The sequence below is a fragment of the Heteronotia binoei genome, chromosome 6 (assembly GCF_032191835.1).
Source record: "Heteronotia binoei isolate CCM8104 ecotype False Entrance Well chromosome 6, APGP_CSIRO_Hbin_v1, whole genome shotgun sequence".
Classification (NCBI taxonomy): Eukaryota; Metazoa; Chordata; class Lepidosauria; order Squamata; family Gekkonidae; genus Heteronotia; species Heteronotia binoei.
In genome coordinates, this window is record NC_083228.1 from 23363094 (window position 1) to 23378486 (window position 15393).

The window sequence follows — 15393 nt, forward strand, 5'->3', positions numbered from 1 at the left end:
ATCTTTTCCCAGTGGGGCACGTAGAAACCTAGTTTATCAGTATCCCATTAAGTATTGTCACTTTACCTAAAGACCTCATAACGATTTATCTTCCAGGCCAATCTTCCAGCATGGAACATTTTATTTTATATAGATATTTACACCCAGTTTTTCTGCTGAATGAGGGACTCAAAGAGGCTTACATCATTCTCTCCGTCTCCAGCATACTTGTATGATATGTTAGGTGAAGAAAAAATGACTAGTGCAAGTTCATCCATAACACAGTGGGAATTCAAACATGGGTCTCTAAGTTTCTAATCAGACACTCTAACTCAGGGGTGTCAAACATGCTGAATGAGGCCCCCAGAGGGCTCCTATCAGCCCCACCCCCCCCCGAGCAACTAGCTTCCATCTGCTTCCTTCTCCCTCTCTCTTGCTTCCTTTTGCATCACAGCTTGCTCTGCCATGTTTGCTCAATCGCACAGAACTATTGAGCCAAACCTATCTTCCTTCTATTGGCTGAGGATCCTCCCCCTCCTGGTCCTCTGGGGAAGAAAGGAAAGAGCCAGGGTTTCCTTTGCCCAGTTCCAGGGATCTCAAAGGACAGATAAAAAAGAAAGCACCATTAAGACTAACAAGTGCTAATGTTTAAAGCATGTTTTATTTTAATTTTTTTTTTAAATTAAATTGTGTTTGTCTGTGCCCTTTATAAATATTATATCTCTGCTACCTGGCATTGCATTTTATGACACACATGGCCAGCCCGACAAGGTCTCATTTGTGTCAGATTCTTCCCTCATAACAAATGAGTTTGATACCCCTGCACTAGTCCCTTTTAAAAGGCTCACAAACTTGACAGGCTGTGTTTGTCTAATGAGTCATACTTGAAAGTAATTACCATAATTTTTGTTTAATAAGGACAAGTCTGCAGACAATAAGAACAAAAGTCTCTTTCCTATCTGTTGTATTTCTATTGGTTGTATTTCCATAGTTTTCCAAATGTATTACCTATCTTCATATGCCAATGTAGTGTCAGATAGCATTGTATAATTAATGTGTGGTCATTCTTTCTCAAGGCAGCACTGACTATGTTTCCTGATGTTTTAAAAACATTTTAGTAGTCCCACTGAAGAGCAAAATTTAGCTTGCTGGCTTCCTTTATTATACAGGGAAAAAGTGGATTTATCTTGGACGGGAAAAGGACTCTTAACCGAGAATGAAATTGATACAAATAAGTCTTGTGTAAAAAAGAAAGATGTTTTCTTCATCCTTAACAGCCCACTCCACTGAAACGAGACATATGAAGTCGGGGCCATGGCTCAGCTGTAGAGCATCTGCTTGGTATTCAGAAGGTGCAGCTTCAAGCTCCAGCATAAAAAGAATCAAGCAGATGATGTGAACTCTGCCTGAGACACTGGAGAGCCGCTGCCAGTCTGAGTAGACAATATTCACTTTGCTGGATATAGGGCAGCTTCATGAGTATTCAAGCTGTCATTAAGTCAACAACCAAAAGCAAAAAAAATGTAGAAAATAATTAAAAACAAAGAACTTCTGAACAGGATAGGCGCTAAGCCACTCGAGTAATTCTACATCCTACCGCCAACACTGAAGATCCCCCCCGAGCCGCCCTCCATCCATCCTTTTCTTTCCACGGTTACCGTCAAGCAACGCGCATGCGCCGCGGCTCGCTTTGACGGCGAGCTGAGGTATAAGCCGGGACGTCACAAACCAATCACGGCTCTGAGTAGGCGGGGCCGCGCCTATTGTGAGGTTTGAGGTGAGAAGAGGCGGAGCTATAAACTTTTCGTGGAAACGGTCGCGGCCATTTGGAGCCCGGCGCGGCGAAGGAAGCCAAGCTGGTTGGGGCGGGTGCCGAGCGATCTGGCCCGGCCTGTCTTGGGGCGGCGGCAGGACAAAAGGAACAGCCACGACGACGACAACAGCAATCATGGTGTCTTGTATCATCTCCCGCGTTGTTGTGTAAGTGGGGGAAGGGTGGGTGGAAAGGTACCGAAACTGGCCGCTTCTCAGCCCCTCCCAACCGCTTTTCTGTCAGGCGCCGAACGTTTCCTCTCCCCCCCGATTGTGAGGTTTCTGTGAGGGGAGGGTGTGCTACTGCGCTTGCGCATGGATTGGAGGGAACAGGTTCGGGTGGGATGGGGGGCTCCTGCTCTGTTTACATGGCCTCTTTTGCGCGCTCCCAACAATGCGGGGCCGGCTTTAAGAAATGCTCTTTGTCATTCCCTTTAAAAAAAAAACTAATGTTTTCTATTTATAAATTCTTAATAGAAGCTTAATACTGTTCCAAAAAGAAAAAGCGAATGTAAGCACTTCAGTTACTCTCATTGTTGGTTAGTTACAATTTTTACTGCAAACTGCAATCAATATAGCATATATTGTACTGCTTGTTAAAATAATTAAAAAAAATGATATTGGTAAAGCACCCGCTGGCTTTCTTCCTTCTCACATTCTCCAGTCAAAAGGTTGACGTTTCATTCCCATGTTATGTTTCGGGGAGGGGGTGGGGGTGGTCTGATAGTGGAACTTGTGAATGCGACAGGTAAGGAAGGGGGTTTTTTTTGAGGCGCGCTGCTGCCTCTGGGTTTAGCTGCCGCTCCCGGCTGCTGCGCACTTGCTCTGCGGTTGGGTTCAAGGGCTAGGAATGGCACAGGCTGGGGAGCGCTTCTCGTTGTTGGTGGCGGCATGTGATAAAGAATGTGGCGGGACTGGATCGAGTTGTCTTGAATGTGGCCCTCATATGACAGGTGCTGCGTAGCCCAGAAAGCCTTCCTGAAGGCCAAGTCTTGGGATTGGGAAGTGCTTCCTCAAGGGAGGCTGTTTGTGGGTGGTAGACTCACTGTTTGAATTCTGTAGAACAAAGTAGAAGTCAGGAGCACCTTTAAGACAAACAAAGTTTTATTCAGAAAGTAAGCTTTCATGTGCTCTAAGCATGCTTAATTGAAAACTTTGTTGGTCTTAAAGGTGAACTTGACTTCTACTTTGTTCTACTGCTTCAGACCAACACGGCTGTCCATTTGGATCTGTTTGAACTCTGTGCATGTGTAAAGACTCTTTGACCCTTGTGTTCTGCTTGTTTTGCTCCCTGACACTGAAAATATTTTCGAGGACTTGGCTGTGATTAAGGCAGAAGTTGGCTCTTGAATGACAACGCTGTGAAGCGTCACAAAGAAAAACGGTAGAGTTTGTGGGATTTCTCAGCTTTTGGAGAAATGAAGGCTTTTATGGGAATGATGATGGGATTGCTGAGGCCCCGCTGGTGCTTGACTTAGCCCTTTGAGTGATACTCAGGATTTGCTACTTATATTTTAGCTGGTAGTACTGTATTAATTGGACTAATTAGTTTGGGCTTTGGAAGCACCATTTTGATTATGACAACATACAATTATTGTCTTGTTGGTTTGCTGTCAAATGGTTGTCAGAGGTTTGCAGTGCTTTCATTATGAGGTATTGAAAGTATGCTCTTTCCAGGGACTTAAACTCAAGTTGCAACTCTTGTTAGTATTTAATATGCTGCAGATTTGGGGTTAGATAGCCCCACCAACACGTGTGCTGTCAGCAGCACACCATAGTATTTGCTTGGCACTCAGCCAGATTTCAGCCAAACAACTGAAGCACTGGCAACATTGCTGGGGCCAGTGGTACAGGAGCAGGCATGATTTATGCCCATCATAATCTCCTGGACCTACACAACCATCAGCTGAGTCTTGGGTGAAGTCCTGAGATGCTATTAGTGCTTCTGGGGGTTGGCTTACCCCAAGAGAGTCTAGCCGTGTGTGTGTGTATTGTGTGGTCAAATCACTACTGACTTATGGGGCCCTGTAGGTTTTTCAAGGCAAGAGATGTTCAGAGGCGGTTTGCCATTGTCTCCCTCTGTATAACAACCCTGGAATTCCTTGGTGGTCTTTCCTCTGAATACCAAACAGAGCCAACTCTGCTTAGCTTCCAAGATTTGATGAGATTGAACTAGACTGGCCTATCCAGGTCAAGGCTAGCCCCGTATAGCCCCCATTATTATTATTATTTGGCTGGTGCGCCTTCACATCTTCACAGGAAGAAGTTGCAGGGGAGGGTTTTGGGGGGGAGGCAATTTAGGCTTTAAAAGTTGCTTATCCTAACAGGCCTTCTGTTGTACTTGAAATAAGGAGGTTGACGAACAGCTATCTCACGTTTTTACACTTATGTTGCAGGGATTTTAACTTAAGTTAGTGACAAGTGTAAAACAGAGACTGATTCCACATTAGCCTTTGTCCTGGTCTTGTTCTTGCCTCTTGAGTTGCTGCTGGGTAGGGAACATGCAGCCCTGTTCCAGAGATGCCAATGCAGAATCTGGGAAAAAAGAGCTGCTGCGAGGAGCCTTGCAACAAGAAGAGAAGCAAGTGGTAAGTGTGAAATCGGTCAGGGTGTTGGCTGGCCAACTGAATTCAGAAGAGGTGCTCAATTCTTAAATTACAGTTTTCTGTTATCTTAAAGTGTTGCTACCCCCATGCAGTTTGTTCCAGAACAGTAACTGTCTTGGAACTAGCCACTTCTCTTCTGAGAGCTCAGTTGAAGTCTGGTATTAAAAAATACCAAAGCTTAGATGGCAAAATGCATCTACAGTGCTGGTGGCTATGAATGGCACATAAACGCTGTGTTTGAGGAAAGACTGAGCCATTGTTTCCTTTTTTATTGTAGGGCAACTGGCAATATGTATGCATGCTCCATTAGAAAGTTGTGATTAAACTTTTTTTTTTGCCTTTTAAAGGGCATTATTTTTTTATGGCACCAGTGTTTTAGCTGTAAGGGACCTATTCTTTAAAAGGGAAGCTGTTTATTGTGGTGCAGCTAAGGCGTCCTGAGCATCTGTGCCACGTGAGCAAGCCATTAAGTGCTCAAAGCCTTTTCCTTAAAAGCGTGTAGTCAACCAGTAGACGTGTCTCAGATGTTTGGAATTCTATAATGATGAGTTTGTGGTAGAAATGGCCCAGGCAGCCAAGAGAGACTTGTTCTTAAAAACCTTTCTGAGCAAGCAGTAAGTTCCAATAAATGCATTGAGCTCTGAAGGTTCAGAGGCAGTCACTGCTCTGCTGGAGAATCAGCCACGTATCATCAAAGGGATAATGACATGGTTCTTAGAAGTCCAGCCTACTAATGTTCTAGTGGTGCATATGCATAGCATACAATAGGCTGATTTAAACTACTGATCTTAATCAAGATTTTCTATTTTAAGTACTTGCTAGGTAAAAGTGTAGATTAACTGATTGATTGCTGTGCAATAAAAATGTATTGATTTGATATACAGCCTCAAGGGGGGCGTGATAACTTTGTTATGTATTTAAATAGTTTTACTATTAGAAAGCATTCAGTTCTTAATTCCTTGTACCCCAGATGAGGAATCTTAACCCACAGCTATAAGAATTGGCCAGCACCTATCTACTACATTAGAAGCCACTTCTTTCCAGTGTTTGTTTTTGCATGTTGCTTTTTGTCTGGCCCATCCTGTAAGAAGCTAAGGGTGCCATGCAGGGCTTTCCCCACCTCAGTTTTCCTCTCACAACAGCCCTATGAAGTAGGCTATGTGACTGGCCCGGTCACTGAGTTTCGTGCCTTTTGGGTCTCCAAAATGCATATTACTATATTACAACTCTATATGGCTTTCTTTTTTTTATCCTGCCCTTTCTCCCCACTCTGTCCTGTCCCACCTCACAAAAATAACCTTGACCGGAAGCAAGGTCTGGCAGTGGTTAGTGGTGGAAGATGCTTATCTATTCATGGCCATGTCCTTTAATATTTCCTAATTAGAATGGCAAATGAATTCCAGAAATCTGGTATGGGTTTTTTTTTTTGGCAGACTTCTGGTGACCCCCTCGGGTTTTCAAGGCAAGACACATTCAGAGATGGTTTGTCATTGCCTGTCTCTGCATCATGACCCTGGTATTCTCTGGTGGTCTGCCTTCCAAATACTGCCCAGGGCAGATTCTGCTTAGCTTCTGAGATCTGACAAGATTGGGCTGGCCCGGGCTGTCCAGATCAGGGTGTAGATTGTAAGCATAAAACAAGAGTAAGAAGTTACCCAGATAGTTCAGTAATTCTGTGGTCAATGTGAAGCCATACTTAGAAGTATATGAATTGTTGTGCTGTGTGATTACTGATAAAGGTGTTTTTCTGCAGTTATTTCTTAGCAAAACAAAAAGCAGAGTTCTGTAAGTATATCAGTTTAAAGAACTGAATACATTTTCACTCAGTTCACACTTTATGCCAGATTATTTTTTTTAAAAGAAACAATACAGTTGAAGCTTTAAAACATAAACCCAGTTTAAGTAAATGAAAACATCTGATTCAGTTTTTTGGACACTTTTTAAAAATCATTTTTGCCACAAACGTGACCTGATCCTCTGTGCATCTGCATTGGTTACTGAGCAGTGAGTGGATGATTTGGCAAATCATTCGCTCAAGGCCAGTAATAGTTCTTTCTGGATGATTAGCTTAACTGGTTGAGAAAGCTGCTTAAATATTAGCATAATGAAGGCAAAGCTTAGCTTTGGCTATGCATATGGCCAGTTTAATTGAATTAGAATAACACTTTTATGGAATTAAAAGTGAATGATAATATATAATCTTAGGTTCTGTACCATTCTGTCTGAGCATAATTGTATTCCTGTCATAATTGATGGTTCATGCTCAAGTCAAGCAGTGTTACACTTTGACTTGGAATAAAAGGCCTTGCAGTATATATTGTCCTTTAATAGTACTAACAAGTAGGAGCTCTGCAAGGATTTACCGGGTGTGTAATTTCCCCCTCCCCCGCTATTTCCTCTTTCTTTTCCCTGAGGCCCCTGTAGTCTCTCCCCTTCTCCTGTTTCTCTCCTCACCTACCTTGTCCGTTCCTCTGTTTTCAGTTTTCCCACCTTCCCTTCCCCCAGCAGCCTCTCCCCATGCAAATGGTGGCCCATAAGGACAGCTCATTTCCCCTTGTATCTCATTCTGCACTCAATGTCCTCTTTCCTGCTGTTTGGCAACAAATGTATCTTCACTTTTCTTTGCTTCTTTGTCACCAGTTACCTTTTTTTCTGCTGTCTCCCTTCCCCCTATTTTCAGCAATCCTTATTTTGTTTATACCCCGCCTTTTCCCACAATGGAAACACAACATACATCATTTTCTTCTGCCTCACTTTATCCTCACAGTGATCCTGTGAGATAGGTTAGGCTAGAATAAGTAACTGGCCCAAGGTCACATAGGGAGCTTACAGGAGAGCAGGGATATGAATCTGGGTTTCTCAAATCTTAGACTGAAACTCTACTACACTGCATTGGATATTAGGGGTCAGGGCTCTGTTGAGCAGTATGAAGTAACCAGTCCTGGGTTACTCATGCAAATCACATGGTATCAAGTCAGCAGTGGTTTGTATTGATCCTTGTCCTGATGAACCTTCCCTCAAAGGCTGTAACAGACTTGGGAAGGGCCCTGCCCTCTGGCTTTAACTGACAAAACCGAGGCTTAAAGACTGGCAGTATCTATTGTGGCTGCCTAGCAATGGCCACTGAGGCATTTGTTTCTTAAAGCTACAGGCGCTCCTATTGTTTTGGGGGGATTAATTCCCAATGCATTTTTAACTTCAGATTTTTGTGCAACCCTGGTTTGTGGGCATATCTGTTTCATATGCTCATCCACAGAGTTGGCCACATTGAGAATGAGATGTATTGATCAAAGCAGGAGTCAAGTGGCACTTTTAAGACCAACCGAGTTTTATTGAAAACATAAGCTTTCGTGTGGTCTCTAAGCACACTTCATCAACTACTTTAGACCAACACAACTGCCCATTTGGATCTATCAAAATGTATTGATGTATGTCCAAAATAGCAAGCTTTTATTTCACTTTCTGCAAAGTACCCAGCAAACAAAAAAAAACAGCTTCAAGTAAAATAGTTTGTAAAAAAATGTTCAAATGTAAAACTGTAAGATTATTTAAGACCTCTTATTCAAATCTAATAACAGGGTCATTAACACATCACAAACCATTTGTAAAGGGTACCACCTGCTATATTTCTAAAATTGATCTTAAATCAGTTGCAAGAAATAGAAACCATCGAATATGTGCTTCTAAGATGTCCTTGGTATAGTTAAGCTCATGCTAAATACATTTTCCTTTGGGTTAAGGCTAAGCCAGGGCTATCTACTCAGTCTGTCTCATTTCAGATGCCAATCTGAATATCACAAAACAAGTAGCTAAGTTTTGTAATGCTTGTCTTTGTATTAGAAATGCATACATTTCTTGATTTTATGGATGCTTTTATTAATTTTACTATTCTATTTTAACCATGAATAATTTTGCCATTCAATGTTTAAATTTGTTTAATTATTAGGCTTTTTTGTTGGCTTGGTGCTGTATAAATAAACTGTACTGTACTGACTGTTTAAATGAGATACAGTAAGTAGGTTGCTTCTCTGAGTACTATGAGTAAACATCATTTGTGGACAGAGGTAACTTCATGATGCTGCGTTCAGCTTTCAGGGCTCTCCAGGAAACAGTTTTGAACCCTTGTTGGTAGCTTTTGTTGTTGGTTTACAACATATTTGTTTTATTTATTTATTTGTAATTTATATCCCACCCTTCCCACCAAGTGGCTCAGGGCGGAAGATGTAGCTGTTTTGGAAGATGTAGAATACTAAGTGTGAAAAACCTTTGAGTTCTGCTTCCTTACATGTCAGCAGTATTACACAGCTCTCAGCATTTGCACAACTAAGGATATATCTGTCCATCAGTTTCCAATTTTGGCATATTTATTTCCTTTACTGTGTTTCCCCCCTGGAATTAAACCAAAGTTAATGGTGACCATAGAAACTAAGCTTGTTATTCTGGTATGGTCATTGAATCTGTTAAACATCCTCATTACCTTGTATGCTAATTTACTGCTCACCCTCTATACGATTTCCATTTCATTGTATTTGAAGAAGTGTGCATGCACATGAAGGCTTATACTGTGAATAAAACTTAGTTGGTCTTAAAGGTGTCACTGGATTCACATTGTTCTGCTTTGGATCAACACAGCTACCTACCTGAATTTATTCCAAGCAGTCAGGAATAAAATGCAGCATTCACGTTGACATTTTCACACTTCATAGGTAGAGAAAATAGGAGAAGGAAGAAAGGAGAAAAAGAAAAGAAAGGAGAAAAGTCAATAACTTCTGTGTCAGCTGGTGTTGAGGTTTATAATCAAGTATGTAAATTTTAGAAATGATGGCTTTAAAAAGTGTACTTCAAGAAAGGCATCCTCCGGCTATCACATTACCTTCTTATTGTAATCCCTTTGCATAATAAATTCTGCATATATTGGTCATCACAGGAAAAAACCCTATAAAGTTCATATTAAAATTATATATCCAGTTAAACTTGTTACTGCTTAATAAAAGGACTGATGATTCCTTATAGAAAGGCAGTCACTGAAACCCTTATTTCTGCTCCTACTTCTACCATTTTCCATTCCAGGAAGGAAGAGAGAGGCCAGCAGGCCCTAGTTATAATACTCATATCTTTGTATGTCAATATGGAGTATTACTAGGGTTATTTGCGAACCTGGAAACAAATGCCCTGTCTACTCACTATGGGGAAATGAGCAGGTAATGCTTTCTGGCATATAAGAAAATATCACTTGGTAAATATTATACCATTAAGCCTCTACTAAAGGGGCAGGACGTTTTTCTTTAGGCCTCTTAGCAACCCAGTCTGTGATTTATGAATACAGAGTGTGAAAATTAGCCCTTTTAGAATGAGCAGAGACTCAACACCTAGAAACAAATGCTACAAGCGCTGCTAGTACACTTCATTTTTTAAAAGGTTGAATAGTACTTCAAAAGTATCAACTTTCTCTGCAGCTTGGAAGTAACTCTAGTTGAACGTTCTCCAATAAGAATTAAAACAGTTTTTTTCATTGGTGCCTCCAAATGTTTGATGCCTGTGAATTCTCATTATAGCTGCTATTCGTATCTTGCCCTTGAAGGATGGGCAATCGCTTAATTGGCTCCTATAGTTTACAGATGTGAATTGACTGAAATTAACCTAAAAGTGTTCTTCTCATAAACAAAATGGGTTAGAACAGTTTATCTCAAACTTTGAATTGAGATCCGAATTAGATCACAGGCCAGGAAGCAGAACATGAAGTGGAAGAAAAGGTTCTGGAGGGCTTGATGCCAAGTTTGGTTTCTCTTCTATATCATCTGAAATTTTCCATGAAATTGTTTGTCAATAATGCTGTAGTATATCTATAAATAATAAACACAAATAATACTATTTGTAAACGCTAAATGTAGAAAAAATAAACCTTATTCACAGGTCCATATCTACAGTGGGGGGCCCCAGAATCCCAGACCCACCTGTTAACTTCAAAGTAACATCCCCAGCCCCCCCAAACACAATCTACCATTGCCCCCAAATCCCCTGGACAGTCTGCACTGACCACGGAGGTCTCCGTGGTAGACCTTGGCTGAAGGTGAGAAGCCATATTTCTGAATGCTGGGAGTGAGGGGCAGACAGCGGTGCCAGGGGTGCTTCGCCCGGGGAGATGACGAGGGGGGAAGGGCGGCCAGCTTGCTTGCTCGCCTGCTCTTGGGCTCCTGTGCATGTCCTCCTCCCTGGCTGGCAGCTCTCACAGCTCATTCTGGCTATCTGGCCACTCATTCCTCTTGCCGTTGTGGTAGGAATTGGAACCTAGGAAGGTGTGTGGGGGGGTGGTGAGATGAGGTCTTGGACTTCTAAGGAGGGGACTTCTTGGAGGCCATACTTGGCTCACTGCATGGAGGGGGGAGGGACTATAAACCTTGTAGCTTCTCCTTGCAGCCATCTTTGTCTTGGGCAGCCCTCCCCCAACAAAAATCATTGCTGTGTGCCTCACCAAGGTCCCTACGTTTTATGCCGGAGAAGACAATGCCAGTGCGGTTTTCTGCACAGAATCTTGGACAAGGAACTGGACTCCCAAGGTTCAGATCGCCTGTGCCATGAAAGCTGATTGGGTGACCTTGAGCCAGTCATGTTTTCACAGTCTTACCTGCCAGAGTGGATTGGTGAAAGCTGATAGGGAGAGATGATGATGTAAATTCCCATAGGTCTCAGTAGGGGAGAAATACAAGCACAAATACCGAAATATATAAAACAGAGTTTAAGCCCAGTGGCACTTTTTAAGACCAACAACATTTTATTCAAGGTTTGAGCTTTTGTGTGCACTCACACTGTATCTGAGGAAGTGTGCTTGCATATGAAAGCTTATACCTTGAATAAAACTTAATTGGTCTTAATGGTGCCACTGGACTCAAACTTTGTTTTGCTTCAGACCAACATGGCTGCCCATTTGAAATACTTAAAATTATGGAGTTACTTTGCAGTAGGGCAGAAGTTTCTGCCCTTTTTGAGCCTGTGGGCATCTTTGGAATTCTGACACAGAATGGCAGGCACAATTACAAAATGGCTGTCTTAGGAGGTGGAGTCAGCCACAGAATGTCACTGAGTGAGATTATGCATAACTCTACAACATTTCAGGTAGAAGCTCTTTTTCATAAAATGTTTTTTAATATGGACATGTTGATATTTTGTTACCTATTTTCACCCCATGGAGAGCCAGTTTGGTGCAGTGGTTAAGTGTGCAGACTCTTATCTGGGAAAACCGGGTTTGATTCCCCACGCCTCCACTTGCAGCTGCTGGAATGGCTTTGGGTCAGTCATAGCTCTCGTAGGAGTTGTCGTTGAAAGGACAGCTGCTGTGAGAGCTCTCAACCCCACCTACCTCACAGGGTGTCTGTTGTGGGGGGAGAAAATATAGGAGATTGTAAGCCGCTCTGAGTCTCTGTTTCAGAGAGAAGGGTGGGGTATAAATCTGCAGTCTTCTTTTATGTATAGCTTACTTTCAATCATGCAATAAAGAGCCATGTGCTGGGATGGCAGCTACTGTTGAAGAAAGTTTTTAAAAATCTGCACAGCCAATCAGGCACCCTGCTGGGTAAAAGCCCCACTTGATCCCATCTATCTTCTAGGAACACTTGGCAGGCACCAAGAAAGATGTTTGTGGGGCCATGAAGCCCATAGGTGCCGTGATGGGAACCTGTGAAATAGGGTAAGTCTAGGTGTGGCTCCTACTTTAAGAAGCTCAATCAATGGATTAGAACTGTCTATTGTGATGGTCCCTCCTGCTTCCTCCCCGCAAATACTGGTTGTTAACTGAACTGCTATGCATTTGTTAAAGTGTTCACAATTCCAGTAACTTAATGGGTAAATGTAGCGTAAGGGTAGTGAAACATATATATATTCATTTAGATGCCTTTTAGAGAGATCAAAACACCTAGGGGCAGAGTGTTATTTGGTCTCCTGTCTGCTCCTCAAAGTAGTACTGTGATGAAGTAAAGCCTAAGAAGCACCGGCAGTGGGGATAGGGTTTTTTCTGATTTGATAAAGCTTCATAGTTGGTATCTGATGAAGTGTCAGAAACTGACTATTGCTGAGTTACAGTGATGCCTTATAATGTTCATCCAGAGCCAAAGGGCTCAAGGCTGAAAATTACTGGCAAGAAATCATTAAACAATGTAAAGAGTATAATTATTCAAAGATTCCTACATATATGCTAAACAATAAAAAACAATTTTATCATGTGTTTGTTACTATGTTTTTCGCTTTGACTCAAACTCCTGGTGAATCTGGGAGACCACAAATCAGCAGTTCGAAAACCAATGCAATCCACTGCAACCGTTCCAATCATTCAGAAGCAAAGTCCAGTGCCATTCTTTGGAGATTGTCATGGCATTAAAGCTGAACCCCAATTCCATGAGTTGATCACGGGTCCACAAGCTGGAACTGGCCGTTTCACACAGAGGCTTTGTCACATATTCATATACGGTTCATGCAAAATTTTATATGTTTACACTCTCTTCACAAACATTTCAAGTCAAAGTTGCTGGCTCCCTCAAGGATGTTGGTTGTGTGCATTTGGAAGTTCATACCGTGAATAAAACTTCGTTGGTCTTAAAGGTGCCACTGAACTTAGACAGCATCAGACAACAACAACCAGTGGGGAGAGTACACAACTTAGAAACAGATACAAAAGTCATGCAAACTGTTGCTTTTTATGGTGTGCTTGGGTGCCTCTAAGTCAGGGGTGGCCAATGGTAGCTCTCCAGATGTTTTTTGCCTACAACTCCCATCAGCCCCAGTCAGCATGGCCAATGGCAATAAACATCTGGAGAGCTACCGTTGGCCACCCCTGCTCAAAGTTACTTGTGTGCTGGCCGAGGTGGTTTAGGACCTGCCCTTATGAGAGTCTGTGTAGTCTGAAACAAAAGGGTGATGTGAAAAAGGCTCCATGGCAGAAATAAAGGTAGATATTGGTTTTAATACCCAGGAAAGCTTAAGGTTAGGAAAGAGAAGGTTGGGGGAAAAGACTAGGGCAATTTTTTAGAGCAGAACTTAGTGGCTGAATGCTTTTGGTGAAAACAATTTAAAAGGAATTGGTGACAGTGGAGACTGTGTAGTTAATAATTTGCTGACCTGTTTTATGTTTTTCGTTCCAGTGGTAGAGTAGGTGGGCTTTGGAGAACTGCATGCAGGCTGAATTAAAAGCACATCTATGTATTTCAGATGGTGTAATGTTTTAAATAAGTGTTCTTTGGCAGCAAGAGGGTATTTCCAGGACAAAAAGGCACTCATGCACATCCAGCTTTCTAAAATCCTGTTTAAAGAAGCAATGTTTTCAACTTGCCCTTAAAATAATACAAAATTTTCCTCTTGCACATTTTATTTAATGTGAACTGAACTGCCTTTTTAATAGTATGTGCTTGGTAGCATGTAGTCATAACACAAAACCAGTATTCAAAAGAAGCACATAGATTAATTTTGTTTGACTTTATCTTGAGTAAGTAACTCTGTGGTGAGGCGAGGAACTCTTTAAGTACAGCCTTTAAATACAATTTCTACTTTTATGTGCCTTTTAAAATTAAACCGTCTGCTGTTGCCAAGGCAAGTTATGCCACTGAACAATGAGAAATGTTTCAGTCTTGGAAAGTTGCTGTAGATTAGCTGTGGCTTGTGTTGTAGGTTCAGAATTGCAGGGTATGCTCAGAGTAAGATTCTTGGCAGTGAGGTATGGTAGCAAACTTATACTGAGAAATGTAAGCAGTATGCTCAAAAACAAGGCTGTTTAGCTGTAGTTACTTATCCCAAGCACTTATGAGTAAATTTTGTGGTTACATTGCATGTCTGAGTGAGGTCTCTATTACCTCCGTCTAACATTCTGGTAGCACAAGAGAGCAGGCAGTTATCTGTACATGTGTGTGAATATGTTGCTGCAGAATCATTTGGCTGTAGGCAGGTAACGGGCAGAATTGAACTGTGTGCTCCGTGGAACCAGGTCTGTTCCATCCTGTTGAAGTGCAGTCTGCTGTCCCTTCTAAATGTTTGAAATTTTGTGAAGAGGAGGGTTTGTTGTTCCAGATGAGTTTCTGACACACATTAACAACACTTGGAAGATTTTTCTCCATGGCCCTTAAGCCTGTGAAGTCTTTGCTTGTTTTTTTTATGGATGCTGTACTAATTTTCTGCTTTATGTCTATATTCTGTACCATGTCTAATATACAATGCTTATCCAGATTTCTGTAATCCCAGTACATTCCTTATTAGATGTCTTTTAATGCAGTTTGTATCAATTTATACTGTAATCCACTTTGCTTCTTAGTGAGAAATGTGGGCTATAAACGTAATACATAGAATCCTGACCATGATAGCTTTCACCAATGTTAATGAAGAGTTTATTCATGGGTTGGGTACTGTGTGCTGATCACATTGATTTACCCTTAGACAAAGACCAAAATACATGAAATGAATAAAGTTAGGGCTATGTATTGTCAGTAAAGTTTTGAATAGCAATCCTGCAATAGAAATCTAATGGTGAGTGTTGAGTATTGATTGCATTGCCCTGACCTGAATAGCTCAAGCAAGCCTGAGCTCAGAAGCTAAGCAAGGTCGACTCTGGCAGGTACTTGGATTGAGAGACCTCCTTGAAATACCAGTAGTCCGAAGGACAGATGCAAGGGTAAAAATGGTGTCTTGTACCAGCAGGCCAGATAGAGAGAGTGAGATAGGAGGGAAAGCAAGAGACAGAGAGCTTGAAGCCCTGTGCTTAAGACCAACAGCGTTATCAGAGAGAGTGTTGGTCTGGAAGGTATCACTAGAGGCCTCTGAGGGAGAACTCATTGGGCCCAGTCCTAATTTATTCCTAGCATTTTATAAAGTGCATTTATTCTGTGTCCACGAATGCATTGCTAAATTTATTTGGATTTTCCTTTACACTATGTTGAGAACACCAGTATGCCAGAAACATGCTTGCTTTGTATGTTATACTTGGCTTTATGTATGCAATAAATAGAACCTTTGGGATCTG

At 41.8% G+C, this 15393-nt stretch overlaps 1 protein-coding gene across 1 annotated transcript in view; it reads left to right on the forward strand.

Moving 5' to 3' along the window:
* Positions 1–1713: 1713 nt before the first annotated feature.
* REEP3 (receptor accessory protein 3) overlaps positions 1714–15393 on the forward strand; it is a 58122-nt gene continuing 44442 nt past the window's right edge. Inside the window, exon 1 of the mRNA XM_060241115.1 lies at positions 1714–1959. Within this exon, the coding sequence (XP_060097098.1) occupies positions 1928–1959 (32 nt within the window). The 5' untranslated portion in view covers positions 1714–1927. The remainder of the gene's footprint in view (positions 1960–15393) is intronic.